This window comes from Micropterus salmoides, unplaced genomic scaffold, assembly GCF_014851395.1.
Source record: "Micropterus salmoides isolate LMB-PRFRI ecotype aquatic unplaced genomic scaffold, ASM1485139v1 Ms_hic_scaffold_1, whole genome shotgun sequence".
Taxonomy (NCBI): Eukaryota; Metazoa; Chordata; class Actinopteri; order Centrarchiformes; family Centrarchidae; genus Micropterus; species Micropterus salmoides.
In genome coordinates this window covers 18,104,785-18,119,965 of record NW_024040040.1, presented here as the reverse complement: position 1 = coordinate 18,119,965, position 15,181 = coordinate 18,104,785, and the positions used below count along the sequence as shown (strand labels likewise).

The window sequence follows — 15,181 nt, the reverse complement described above, 5'->3', positions numbered from 1 at the left end:
ATTGAGCTAAACCCAACGCATTAGCATTGCTGACTAAAATTCAACGATAAATGTGCACTGCGTCTTGGACATGAACAACTAAATAACATACAATATCTTTGGGTTATTCCAGGTTGTGAAAAATCCATTAGTTACTGTGGCCTTCAATTAATCTGCAAGATACCCCCAAATTGAGCACTCCCTAACCCAGTTTGCCACAGGTGTCTGGAAACTGATATTAATTTTTACAAGTTGAAACGTTCATCAACATCAATAAAGATTTTGGTGAAGTGGTAGGGCTATTGTGTTTGTGCCTTCAGATGAAGTATTAAGATACACAGAACCACTGACTGACAACTTTATTTCAAGTTCTGGTCACATCCATCATCTAAGCCTAGTATTTGGGTAAACAGCATTAAATGTGTCTTTGTGCGCACAACGCATAAATAACAAGAAAACAAGTGATGCTGTAGGTGGAGGGAAATGGAGAAATTCAAAAAGAGAGAGACGAGACATGTGCAGGGAGGTGGTGATGGAGCAGTAGTAAGAGCAGATGGTGATAGGATGTAGCTGTTGTTGTTTCATAAGGACGAGGCTGGACTGACCTGATGAGGGGAAGAGACGAGTGGAGAGGTCTATTAAATAAGATGCACACCCATGACCTACAAAACTCCCTTGAGCTCGCTCTCACCCGCACACACTCACTATGGCACTTTATTTAACAGCTAATAACGCACCTTGACTTTGCCAAATGAGCTTCATCTGTGACGCGGTGGAGAGGATTCGGATGCTTCATTGAACAAATAAGCAGTATGTCCGAGCCTCGAGCTAGAATACATTCCAAGAATTATTCTGTATTGAATAAGTAAACAATGCCCCCAAACATAAACCTGCACTGCGAACACTCAGGTATGAGCTTTAATGTTCACATTACTCAAGTGCTGCATTTGTTGGGTTGTGTAATTGAAATCAGGTGAAAGAAGATTGCCATGCCACAAACCACTGCCTAAAGCAATCACAATGTGTGGAACCAGGTCTGGTATCTATGCATGTTCACTTTTCAACTGTTGCATTGCTGCGGGCTGGGGGGGGAAGAGCATTTTCTTTTTTTGTGTGCGCAAGTACACAAGGAAATTACTAAATCTTGAATCTTAAATTTTAGTCATCTTTAAAATATTTACTAGCATCTCTGTTACTACAGTTTATTCTACAAATGCATAACTTTTGAAAGTACCGGAAAGGTAATTACACAACACAGACCACATGCTCCCTCACACTGTTTGATACAACAGTGAGCATATCTGGATGGCACAGGAAATTACTCTTGCACTATACTTAAGGAACCACAATGACACAGAGTCACTGACAGCACATTAAGAAAATTCGAGCAAGATAGCAGCAGAGCGTGCTTATCGGTATGCAAGGACATTAATTCTCGCTATTAGTGAGCCCATCCCAGCAGCAATGAACTCACTTGTCCTCCACTGTCTGCATTTAAAGAGCAATCTTCTACTGTACTACTTAGTTACTGAATATGAATCGATGTGGAAATCTTCCTCTGTGTGACCTGGAATGTGGAATCAGTTCACTAATTGGTTTTAAGTGTTTGGAATTGGAAATAACACACATGCCCATTAACTTAGATGGGTTTTTTCCCCCTTGAAAGTTGTAAAGTCATGGGGCCCCACTGCATACAAAAAGTCAGACAAGGCAAAAGCCATGAGTGTTTAGACTACGAAAGGTGAGTGTGTGTTAAGCTGAACAAAGAAGCTGGTGTATACTGTAATAACGTCAGTATTTTTTCTACCATGAACTATCTGATTGTCTTAAGATCCAGGTTTTTAAGAAAATATATGTATAAGTTCCTGTAAAATGAGATACCCTGATGTATTTGAGGTCACGTCGCGTCCCTGTCTTGTGTGACAGTATTTAGAAACCATCTACGTGATGAAATGAAATTACAATTGACAAAACATATTATACAAAAAATTTATATAAAATATAACACAAGTTATAATAAACTGGAATGAGAATTGTTTGAATGTTATAAGTAAACTTGTTGTCTTGTTGAGGGCAGATATGAAAGCGGTCATATTATGCTGTTTGGCTTTTTCCCTCTCCTTTATTGAGTTATATACCTTTTTTGTACATGTAATAGGTTTGCAAAGTGAAAAAGCCCAAAGTGAGTTCCCATCTCCCACAGAAAACACTGCTCTGAACAAGAGACCTGTGCGGGACTGTTTGTTGTTGCTTGTGACCATTACCGCTCGCTCCCGCAACATGTGTATTACTCTACTGCCCATTCCTGCAACATGTGTTTCCACTCCCGCCCACACCTGCAAACATTGTGACATGCAGATTAAAAAAAGAACACAAATGTTTGGGCTATGCTAAACGGACGGAAACCAGCGAGGCTGTGCAGTGAGTAAACCTCACTCCCGACACCTCACTGATGTCAATGGCCACAGGGTTTAGCTACCTTGTCAGCGTGTCGGCCTCCTGTACTCAAGGTCGCCGGTTTGAGTCAGGCTCGTGCAGTACGTTCTCGGAGCAGTCACATGCGCTCTTTTAAATCTTCTTTTCAACTTCATTTGTTGACTCCATCTTGGCAGCTCTACTGCGGGACCCGCAGTATATTTTTTAACCACCTGCTCCCGCCCGCAGCACAGTTAAAACCACCCGCTCCCACGCGATTTGTCAGAATTGGCGGGATCCCAATCCCAATGCAGCTCTCTACTCTGAACTGCTTGAAAAAGCTTGTTTGTAGTCCAGCAGTTAGTCATACATGCCCTCAAAAACACCGGTGGAAAAACACACTGACAAGATGTCCGCCTGCTGCCTCTCCTCTCCCTTCCAAACATTAGCTACCCTCCAGGCAGTCAATGGACATAAAGTTGTTACTGTGATGTAGAGACAGAGCTCAGTTAAAACCTTATGGATCAAAGATACATTTGTTACAAATTAACCACCACTCTGAAATTCTTGCTCCAATTCATGTTGCTAAGCTGGTAAGGGGAACAGCTGAACCGAAGCCGTGTTTACCGGCTTATCACAACCCGCCCTACTCTGCTTCTGATTGGCTAGTAGCTCTTAACTAGGAACTGCACATGTGCAACTCCCAACAAAGATCATGTAGAGGTGAGATGTATCACTCCATAGCTAAAACGGAGCATTCAACACACAGGGTGAAGAGAGGAGCTGCAGCAATGTGCAGTATGACAAAAATATGGTGTTTTTTGAAAATGAAACCATGTAAACCTGTTCTGGTAAAACCCCTAAATATGATTTTGAACCTGAAAATGAGTTCCTCTCTAAACCTCTTTAAATAAAATAAAAACTGAATCAACTATACAGATGATTCCCTGAAGTTCCATGATAACTGCAAATGTTCTGTATTTTTTGTTGTGGCTGAACCCGTGCTTCAAAACAGAAAAATTATTCTTTTCACACCACTATGATATTAGATACATAACATATTTGGTATCTTTGGAATCATGGGGATCTTGGCTTAAATTCAACATATGGTTCAGCATATTTGAACAGTGCTTGGCTGCAATACATGCATTTGTAATGACATCTTGTGCCTCTGTTCAGTCAGCCTGCCCCGGGGATAACAACGGGAGCTGTCCTGCTCCCCCGAATGCTGAAATCCTTGTAAGAGAGCGGAGGGGAGCATGTAAGCAGCATGGGAGCTGTCCACAGCCTGTGGTTTTGAAACACTCACATGGCCCTTGTCTCTACAAAGCAACTGGAAGAGAACCGTGGGGGAGAAGGACGAAAGGGCGATTCCAAGTGCATTAGTCCTGCTTCATTGGACTGGGGTCAAAGTTCAAGGCCTGGGGTCACCCTGCAACAGTGAGGGGGACTCTGCTGTTTGTGCTGTCTCTCTCTGAGAAAAGCAATTTGTTTTCAGGGGCTTTCTCCCTTTTATTAGGTACACCTGTTCAATTGCTTGTAAACACAAATAGCTAATCAGCCAATCACATGGCAGCAACTCACTACATTTAGGCATGTAGACGTGGTCAAGACAAACTTGCTAAGGTTCAAACCGAGCATCAGAATGGGGAAGAAAGACTATTTCAGAAACTGCTAATCTACTGGGATATTCACGCTTAATCATCTCTAGGGTTTCCAGATAATGATCCACAAAAGAAAATATACAGTGAGAAGCACTTGTGTGGACGAAAATGCCTTGTTGATGTCAGAGGAGAATGGGCAGACTGCTTTGAGATGACAGAAAGCGAAATAACCACTAGTTACAACCAAGGTATGCAGAATACCCTCTCTAAACGCACAACACGTCGAACCTTGAAGCAGATGGGCTACAACAGCAGAAGGCCACACCAGGTGCCACTCCTGTCAGCTAAGAACAGGAAAATTGAATCTCCTATTCACACAGGCTCACCAAAACTGGACAATAGAAGATTGGAAAAAGGTTGCCTGGTCTGATGAGCCTCAACTTCAGCTGCAACATTAAGATGGTAGGGTCAGAATTTGGCGTAAACTACATGAAAGCATGGATCCATCCTGCCCTGTATTAGCGGTTCAGGCTGCTGGTGGTGGTGTAATGGTGTGGGGGATATTTTCTTGGCACACTTTGGGCCCCTTAGTACCAACTGAGCATTGTTTAAATGCGACAGCCTACCTGAGTATTGTTGCTGACCATGTCTATCCCTTTATGACCACAGTCTACCCATCTTCTGATGGCTACTTCCAGCAGGATAATGCACCGTGTCACAAAGCTCAAATCATCTCAAACTGGTTTCTTGAACATGTTCGAGTTCACTGTACTCCACTGGCCTCAACAGTCTCCAGTGAATACATTAGAGCACCTATGGGATGTGGTGGAACGGGAGACACGCATCATGGATCTGCAGCCCACAAATCTGGAGTAAATGCGTAAGCTATCATGTCAATATGGACCAAAGTCTCTGAGGAATGTTTCCAACACCTTGTTCAAAATATGCCACGAAGAATCAAGACAGTTCTGAAGGCATAAGGGGATTCCAACCTGGTACTAACAAGGTGTACATAATAAAGTGGCTGTTGAGTGTGCGGGCGTGTGTGTGTTTGTGTATATATATATATAAAATTATTATTAGTATTATTATTATTATGTTTCTTTTAAAGTGAGAGAGAGGAAGAGGGGAAAAAATAGAAGTGTCTGTTCACAAGGGAGACACAGATAAATAGACATCAAAATGGAGAACAAAAAAAAGGAGAAGGTGACGATGCAAGAAAAGACAGAATAGTAAAACAAAGACAACAATAAAGAAGTGTGTTTTGCAAGTCTACACAGCACAACAGCCTTCACACATGTCCTTGATATGGAAATGTTGGCTGAGCGCTCAGATCACGTTTTGACAGCGCGCACTGGAGGCATCTTTTTCCTGTCTGACACGAGAGGTGAGCTCTCTGTTTAAAAAGCTATTGCAGATAGGGAGAGAGAGGGGGAGTCCCTGAGCCTTCGCTGTCCCCAAATCCCTCATCCTGACAAGCTTGATCTCCATTCACAGACAGACTCAGCTCTATTATTCGTCTGAATAGAGAATCCACATTCGCACACCGTCCAAAGCCTATCGTGTGCTTTCATCAGCCAAAAAGAGCCCCTGGAAAGTGTGATACAGACTGCAAGGAGGGCAGGTTTTTTAGTATGCTGGGTAGGTGAGAGCGAAGAACAGCATTCAGGTGGAAAGTGAACAGGGGGAGTATCTGTGTATATGCATGCAGTGTGAATGCATATACATTCAAGGTAAGAATTTAAACTCCAGAGATGTGAGTAAACCGATGCCGTATGAAATGCATGCTAGGCTTTGAGAGGGGGGGCCTTAAAGAGACAGGAGCATCTAAAGCTTGTTTCAGACATAGGCTGAAATGAAGGGCTACATGAAGAGCCAGTATAAGATAGAACTTTTTTTTTGAACTTTGAATCATGCAAAGCTGCCATACAGGAGTTACAGAACTACAATATAGGACTGGAAAAACAGTATAATAGGTCTCCTTTAAAAAAATATGTAAGTTTTATCAAAAAAATCGAAAAATCAGAATTAAAAGTACTCATTATGCTGTAAAATGTTCCCTGTAAGTGTTTTGCCATTATAGCTGATGTCACTGGATTCATATGACTGCTGTAAATGTTTACAGTTGAGCTAATTTTAACTACTTTATATACTGTTGGGTAGTTTAATCTACAATAATGCATCATATTCTGGAAGGTCATATGTTTGCAGCGACTCTGTCCTGTGAGCCGCGTATCTCTAAAAAGTCGACTTTCCATGAGCTCAGAAAGCCAGCCCTGGTTTCAGCTTTGTGACTATGCTATGTAATGTTCTTAACCAATAAAGGCACACTTCATCCTATTATCTGGAAAATTCCAAATTACCAAATGTGGAGATACATGGCTTTTACTGGAAGGGTATGGCAAATTGTAATCTATAAAATTACTAGTCACTAAATATTTGCTTCTGACCTCTTAGAAGCAAATATTGTACTTTTGCAGTACAAGAACGAAGTTGCATAACATGGAAATACTCAACAACTGTAAATTTTCAACAGTTGATCCAGAGTGTTGAATGACCTGCAAAGACTGCAAAGACTCAGGCCACTACAACAAGGCGGCTAATGTGCAGTGCATGGCCCGTTGTGGGGATTGGTCCCATGACTTCCTCTTAATGTCTAACCTGTAGGCCAACCTGCAACCGTTAAAGATTTTATTACGTCTAATTACTTTTACACCCAATTAGGTCTCCTTGGAGGATGGGGAAATCGACTCTGCTGGCTATATTTCATGTTTTCCTGGTGGAGTATTGAGTCGGGCTTTGCAGGACAAAAAAATCTGTCACAGGAAAGGTTTATACAGGGGATGCAAAAGGGGTTAAGAAGAACCCCCTCCTGCCTGATCCTCCCCAGCCCCTCCTTGGCGGTGACAGTACATTAGTGAATCTGCTCGGACTGAAGACTTCCCTCCTGGTCAAGAGGCTGTCAGAACAGGGCTCGGCTGATTAAGATGGATGTGTGGCTAGGATGAGGCAGAAACTGCCCGTGGCCTCCCTCCTCCAATTCCTGTCTCTAGCCTGACAGCTGTCTATAACACTGCTGCCTCTACCTGTAAATTATACTAATGCAGACTGACAAGCAGCCTGCCCCGCTCCTATAGGCAAGGCCACACAGCGGACCTGCAGTGATGACAAAACTGCTGGGCCACGCACAGGGAACACAGCGGGGGGGTTCTTGTAGCAAGCACAAAGGTGACACAACAGAGCATGAACGCACACATGTGCACATAAACCCTGCACTCACCTACACCTCAATCTTTGACTTTGTCTCTTGAATATAAAGCGCGCTCTGCTGTCTAATGCTTCCCAGAAATGAACCCTCTTCAAGGCTAGATCGATTGGCGATGTCAGCCATGCATAATTTAAAAAGCCTCTGGTTTGGCTAAGTACCATAGCCAAGGTTTCAAGGTTTGCTTATGAGTCTAGTTTGGTTGGCATCCATCTGGAAAAGTGCACTGCAACTTTGAGGATGCCTAACAAACTCAAAGAAAGTGGGAAACCCGGAACCCACAACTAAGAAATACGATTAAGGAAAGGTTCTTATAAAGAGCATACCCAGCTGTGTTTGTTTAATTAAGCAAACTCCAAACCAAAACTTGCCTTGTTCATTCCTTGTCACATTAATAGTAAGGTTAGAGGAAGCGTTGTCCCAATTTCCTCTCTGGGATCAATAAAATTCATTATAATACGGTAATTCCTTGATGATAAAACAGGACAAAGCTACTTTTAATTTATTCTGTAGTTGCAAATGTAACATTTTATTCTCTTTTTCCGCAGTTCTATATCGTTTGATGAAAATGTGCTCAAGGCAACAGCAAAAGAAAAGCACTTCAGTATTTTCAGCAGCTCTCATGTTGTTCTGACTTCTACCCTCTCACCTCTGTCTCCAAGAAGCGCCGCAAGGCCCTCTTCTTCTTGATGCTCTTGCGTCGAACATAAACGGCCACGCTGAGCGCCAGGATGACGATGATAAATAGCCCACCGATAATGCCAGCTGCTATTAGCGGTGTCCTGTAGAGACAGAGGAGGAGAAGAAACATTAATATAGCTGAAACATTAAGAAACTAAAAAAGGCACTTTGAAAGAAAGTGCAAACCTCCGCCAATGCTGACGAATTCTCCAACCTGCTGTCTAGCCACTTCAGATTTAACCCTGTACTTTTAGAATCTGGACTGCTCAGCTTGATTGGCTGCAGCTCAGAAATGTGATGCTAGAAGCATTTAATTTATGAGAAATTACCACAAATGCTCTAATCAAGTAGCAACAACAATGCTCCTAATAGAGGTATTTTCAACAGGGAGAAAGAGCTTTTGTTTCACTCAAGTGTGTTGCATGTTGCACACTTGAACAGCCAATAATAGACTTTCTGTTGCTCTGTTTTGCGTCATCTTTGATCACCTTCTTGACTGACGCTTGGCTCCTTCTAAATTGATCAATCCCATTGTTCCACCAACAACGATTATCCAGGAAGCCTTAACATGACTGTTGGGTGGGTTTATACAACTTCCCACAAATTCTATCCTCCTCCTCAGCTTCTTTCTGCTCTCTCTCAATTTGAGCCCCTCTGTGTAGGTAATTTTGTGGCTTCTGTTTACTATCAAGAAACAAGCTCAGACACAAACACACAGCTGTTTTGTGTGTGTGTGTGTGTGTGTGTGTGTGGGGGGGGTTCCATTTCCACTACTACAGTATGTTTCCAAATAAGCCATACTATACAGAGCACAGAGCTATTTCCAAATGAGAGATGTTTCTATTTTCAGAGGTCAGAAGAAAAAGCATTTGAGGGTATGTACTCTTATTACTTGGGCTGCTGAAGAAGCTACAGCTTGTTCTACACTGGACTGGATTTCCGTATATTGTAGCTTAAATTTTTTTTCCATTAGTCAATCAGAGACAATAAGGCAAGGGACTCTTAGAAAAAAGAAAGAAAAAGACAAAAGGCAACCACTCACATACCACAGTTGACAACAATCCAACAGACTAACAACTAACAACATAGATTTCTGCAGTACAAAAAAGATAAGATAACATCAAGCAAAAAACCTTTACCTATTACATTGATGCCAATGTGGCTTTCTGATCATGCATTTTCATATTTGTTTTATATTTTTGTGCTACATTTGTTCAATTCCTCACTACAGCTGTTCCATAAAGGCACCCCTATAACAACACAATGTCACAATTAGTTTTTTTCAACATGCAGATTCCTCTCATTTTAAACAATGCTTGGATACTTAATTTTTTAACTCTATTCATCATTTATAAAGTTGACCAAAACTCTATATTTTACAATCTTTTGTTCAATAAACAATGAGTTTGTTGTTTACAATTATTATAGCTCTCTTTTGAAGTATGAAAACTGGATTTCTATTTGTTTCAAATGTATTGGCCCATACATGTATTGTACACAGCATGTTATGAAAGGTTTACATAATGAAGCTTCAGTTAGAAAACCCTTCATTTTAAACAGCATTGCAACTGACTTTGACATTTTCGCTTTGATGTAATTTATATGTGGTTTCCAGCCTAATTTATTATCTATTATCACTCCACATGAATGAGAAATTAAAAGCGCCTTTCCTTCACAAATTGCTTCTGAATCTTCTGTGGGGAAAATCTGTGTATAGCAAGCCTAAAGGTTGGAAGTTAAAAGCTCTCTCTCTCCACTAATGATGGCACTAATGCATTTGCCATTTACATACTTCTTGCACTTGTGTCTACGGTTATGCTACCACTCAATTCTGCCCTTCTATTACTCTCTCTTTCTGTATCCTTCCCCTCTTTCCCACTCTATTCCATTTTCACCTTATTGCCAGTGCCTGGTTCTTCTTTGCCCTCTGTTTTTTTTAACACAGCCACATAGCATAAAACAGCACCCCCAGATCAAAACTCTATTAGTTGTAGAGGCCATTAGCAGCTAATGGAAGACTCATGTACCATGGGGCTATGGTAGAGCAAGGTGCCGCAGCGTTGGCCATATCGATTGTGACGAACCTAAAGAAGGGGGAGCTTGAAATTTACAAAGAGGCTGTTCCAACGTAATGAGATATACATGTGATTAGGTCGAGAGCGGGCAGAGAGACAAGGAGAAAAAACAACAATGGGAAGAACCATTAAAGGAGGGGAATTCAAAGACATGGAGGAAAAAGAGGCAAGCAGGAAAAAAAGACAAGTGAGAGGCTGGTGGTGAGACAAGTACGGGAGACAAGGCAAAGGACTTCTCTAATTAGGAGGAAAGGGTTTACAGCAGAACAAGCGACAGGGGTCACCAGATGAGACGGGGGAATAATGCCATTGAGCAAAAGAACAACTCTAGCACTAGAGACTGAGCAGAAGTCTGCCAGAGGGAATAAAAAGGTTTCACTTCTGTTTCTTCTGTTTCAACACAACCATTTTTATGGATTTGCTGGTTTGGTTAAATTCTAATGAGTTTGTCATTCTTTTGAACGCGTTCTAATTGAAAAGATCACTTCTTTTTACAGGGATTTTTAATGAAGTTGTTGTGTCTTTAGGCTATTTAGCTTTGTTACTTCTACTAGTAGTAGATATAATACAGTAATGTAGTAATCGTAATCGTAATAGTTTTTAATTTTTTGCCGCAAGTCCAAGTTGTGTAATAACAACTGTCCATTTTCAGGATTTAAGAAGAAAGATTTGTCACATACCCTCACTATTTCAAGCTGAAATAAATTGGTTATGTTTGTTGAAATTCTCTTGACATCCTGACCACAATCAATAAATTAAATGCTCAATGAAAAAGATTCGGTCTCTATGGCTGTCACAGGACTGTAATAAGCATGGCCAATCATTTAATTCAATTCTGAAAAGTCTTTCTGTCACTGCTTTATTTATTTTTTATGTTTCTGGATTTAACCAGGTCAAAAACTATTCCACTAAGCCAAGTCATAATTCATGATCTATCTGAATTTTTGGCCAAGAGTTAGATGACAAGGTTGACACCACTCTCTCATATCGGTCTGTTAAGTATGAAGCTAAAGCCAGGAGGCCATTATCTTAGCTTAGCATAAATGTCAAAACAATACATCGTGCATAGAGTATTGCACCAATCCAAGACATAGTTCCAGCGAATAAATGCTTGTTTTTACATTTAGGTGTGTGTACATTTTAAACAAACAAACAAACAAACAAAAAGATTTTGACCCGTGGCCTGTACTACGAAGCGGGGTAACTGGCTTATCCAGGTAACTTCAGGAGTAACTTCGTGACGTCGGGTGTAACTTCCCGGTTAACCCGTACTACGAAAGGTGGAAAGGTGTTAACCGAGGTCTGTTGACATGGCAATTTACGCTGCATCTCTAAACTGCTCCGAGCAGGTTTTGTGTTGTCTAAGTGTTTTCACATATTTAGAAAAAGAAAAAAAAAACCTAGATGAAAGTGTGAAATTTACAAAAATTCCCTGAAATTTATGTCATAAAAAATCAAAAATCACTCTGGTGTTTTCTTCAGAATACGCCCAATCCAAGGCAAAGTCTCTAAGGTGCATGATAGTGATAGCTAAACTCAGGAGTATTTCCTCACAGCTAAATCTGATTGCAAAGTTTAATATAACTTCCCAATGCATGCATAATAGCCTACACGGCAGAGGTGTGTGTGTTGTTTGTCTCATAAATGTGTGACTATAATGTCAGAGAATATTCACGTTTTTTACTTGTAGATTAATCTTGGAAATTAAATTTTCTCTCGGATTATTACCCCTCTCCGCTGGCTCCTTTTTTTTTTTATTACAATGGGCCTTATGTGAAGTTGTCCCTTTATATCTTAATCATATTAAACATAAAAGAAGAGCCCATAAAATACATAATAGAGATTTGAACTACAATAAGAACACAGTGAAGATAATTAGGCTACAAATTTACTCAAGCCGCCCTGGCTTTGTCATCCGCCGTGATATTAGATTTAGCCGTTAACTTGTCTTTACATTCATAATTTCCTGATACTACCAATGTGCATTCCTCTGGAGAAATACGGAGCATGTGCCGTTGCGAAAATCTCTGCCTATACGGCCGAACACATCCCTTTTATGCGAACGCCTACCAAGTCCAATTAAGTTAACACTGGGTTAACAACTAACCAACATATTATCCACCGTCGTAGTACCGTTTAACTCCAGTGTAGGCGGTCAGAGTTTGACAACCCTGAGTTTGCCACAGGGGCCTGTACCACGAAGCGAGTTCAACATACCCAGGATATCTTTCAGTTATCTGGCTTAACTAACCCCAACAATCGCAGACGAGATAAGCGGTACCACGAAAGCTGGTTATCAACTCGGTACCTCAACCCAGGGTTTCCCAATCCAGCCGTGAGCGCGCTCACATAAAAGAGGCGGTGCTAGCAGCAGATGACCAATCACAGACACAAACAAGTCCACTGGCATCAGTGTCATATTTTACAAAGGAGCAAACTGTAGGCTAACACTACAGAAATATGACACAGGCTTCTAAAGAGCACAGCTGCAGCTGACACATGCAGGGAGACGCCGATTCACCTCACTTCAAAAAACTTCTCGTCACTTCAAAAATTAGATTAATTTATTCAACACACTCAAAAGTGTCCCAAACATTGTTCTAAATTAACTTCATAAAGCAATGAAAAGAAAAATCAGTTCATGCCATAAAATGTGCTCAAATAGTGATTGAAAGACATTTAAGCTACTGAAAACTCATCTCATCGCGCGCCCGCATCGCAAAAGGTGGGGCGGAACATGACTACAGTCTCTGTAGTATATATATATATATATATATATATACACTAACCTAAAATAGGCTAGATAGCCTACGTTCACATTCAAATTTAGTATTTCAATATCCCTACTAAACTTTTCATAATATTCAGCCTCACATGAGAGAAATAAAACCCATTTATTTTAATAGCTGCGACAGGCTGTGTGAAACGGACTGGGAGCAAATAAAAAATAGGCTATTAAACACGTTTCAAAGCAGTAAGGAGGCTTAGCCTACTGTAAAAACATGTAGGCAACAATAGCCTTAGGTTTTTAATTAGTCTCTGTAGGATGATTTCGCTATAGCCTACAAGAGTTTCTCCGTATCACTGCAGCAAACATAAAGCAGCCTATAAAACAGTCTATGGGATTTCCTACAGATGGTGATGTCATTTTCCAAGAGAGCTGATTGGTCAGTATGCGGCGTTTTCATAGAGTTGATCTCTTATGTGGAACATAACCTGCTCCGGAGCAGGTTAGCCATTCAGCATAAGTTACCATGGCGATCTACCCCAGTAAGAAGTGAACCACCTTCGTTGTACTGAAAACCCAGGGTTAACCCTGAAGTTACCTGGATAAGCTCAAATCCTGCTTCGTGGTACAGGCCCCAGCTGTTTCCTCCTTTTCCTTTATTGTAAGCTAAGGTAAGCTCATTGTCTCCTGACTCCAGCATCATATAGACAGATATGGTATTAATCTCTAGCACTGATTCAACTCCACTACAACCGCTACTCCCACTGACAATAATTATGAGGACATTTTTAATAATTAATGAATAATGCTTGTTGATTGATGTGATTCACACAGGTTCCACTGACACATACTAAATACTTACAATGGCACAAAGCATATCACAAGATTCAGAAAAAGTTTAGAACAGAACAAAAGATTCGTAAGTCAAACATCAATTATAAAACAAAACTGCCTGCACTCTTGTAATAAGTATTTTGAAAAACTTTAATGAGTAGTGGCAGGATCTGATGGTGGTCTCCCAATCCCACATTACAAATGTACCCAGAGATCCCTTACCTGTCCATCATCCCAACACAATCTTGGAGTCTTGGCCCGACGCACCTGCAGGGCAGACCAACCAGAGAGATCATCCATTAACTCAGGGACAGCTTATGAGCAAACCTCATGTTGTCTTTCTTTCACGTCAATCAGCTGTCACTGGGCAGGGACCTGTGAAAATTGAATCAAGAGCATGGCTGACCGCTAGTCAGTGTGACAGGAAGAAGCGCTTTGGGTGGGAAAGCATTGTTCTTGTTTGTTTCACGTGATTCTTTAACAGTGTTTTGGACTGAGAAAACATTTCGGCATCATCTGCTTCTCAGAGCATTTTCTACTTTTTCTTTCTTCAAAGTGGTGTTCAACCTTTGACGAAACTAAAAGAAAACTAAGGTACCCTATCAATATCAAAAATAGATATCATCTATAGAAGACAGAAAACCTAGAAACAAGTTACAGTAAGGCTATTTATTTCTCCATTGAGTGTTTGTCCCTTACTTCAAACACAGAAATAAGGTTGAGAAATGCTTGCAGTGTCAGGTCAGTGCAGGTGGTGTGGAGATAATTATATTCTGGGATGACAGGGTTTACTGTTGAGCCTTCTAGGGGTCTTATCGGACTAATAAATCCCCATCACAGCTGCTTTATTTTAACATCCAAGCCAGGCTTTTTGCATAAATATAGCAGCAAAAGAAATACTTCTATTAGACTCTACATAATGTAGCATAGCAAGTGCTATATATCTTTTCTACTATAATACTTGTACTTCTACTAGACGTGTACTGCCACATGCCTTGACAAAATTTCAAATTTTTTCTAACCCCTAAAACTGCTATACTCAGTGTTTATTATTATTTTTTAAAAGATCACATGTGAAATCTAAGATGTGAATCTAAGATGTTTAAGTAGGGGAATGGATAATTGGACTGCGCCATGTTTTCCCATATCATGGGGGTGGCAGAGTGTCCCATTTTTGAGTTGTGTTCCTTTCTTTGCTAGTTATACTTTGTTGTTATGATTATTTGATTGATTTAACCTTAGTTTATATTAGGTAGCATTGGCTTAACATTTGTTGTAGTTATTGTGGTTTGTTAATATAATGTGTTTGTCTACCCCCCTTTGTTTCAGAATGGCCTGATCAGCCACTATATAAGTTTCCCCCATGTCTCAGTCTTGTTAGGTCTGTTTAGTTAGTCTAGGTCTGTTCTGTTCAGCTTATGTTAAGGTTATGTTACCTGAGTTAAGTTCTGTTTAGTTGACCTCTTTTATGGGCCCAGAATTTTCTATTTTGTTTTGTAAATGAGTTTTTATTGTGCTTTGTAAATAAAAAAATATATTTTTTGGAAACTTACTTTCTGACTCCTCATGCCTGACAGCTTGGTCCCTGACATCACAGATA

The 15,181-nt window shown here is 40.6% G+C and overlaps 1 protein-coding gene across 3 annotated transcripts in view; it reads right to left on the bottom strand.

Moving 5' to 3' along the window:
* Positions 1 to 15,181, bottom strand: part of LOC119904608 (receptor tyrosine-protein kinase erbB-4-like) — a 287,263-nt gene that overhangs the window by 44,099 nt on the left and 227,983 nt on the right. For all 3 annotated transcript variants that reach the window (XM_038721419.1, XM_038721427.1, XM_038721434.1), the window contains exons 16-17: positions 13,804 to 13,848; positions 7,913 to 8,045 (exon numbers count right to left, since the gene is read on the bottom strand). In XM_038721419.1, the coding sequence (XP_038577347.1) occupies positions 7,913 to 8,045; positions 13,804 to 13,848 (178 nt within the window). The remainder of the gene's footprint in view (positions 1 to 7,912; positions 8,046 to 13,803; positions 13,849 to 15,181) is intronic.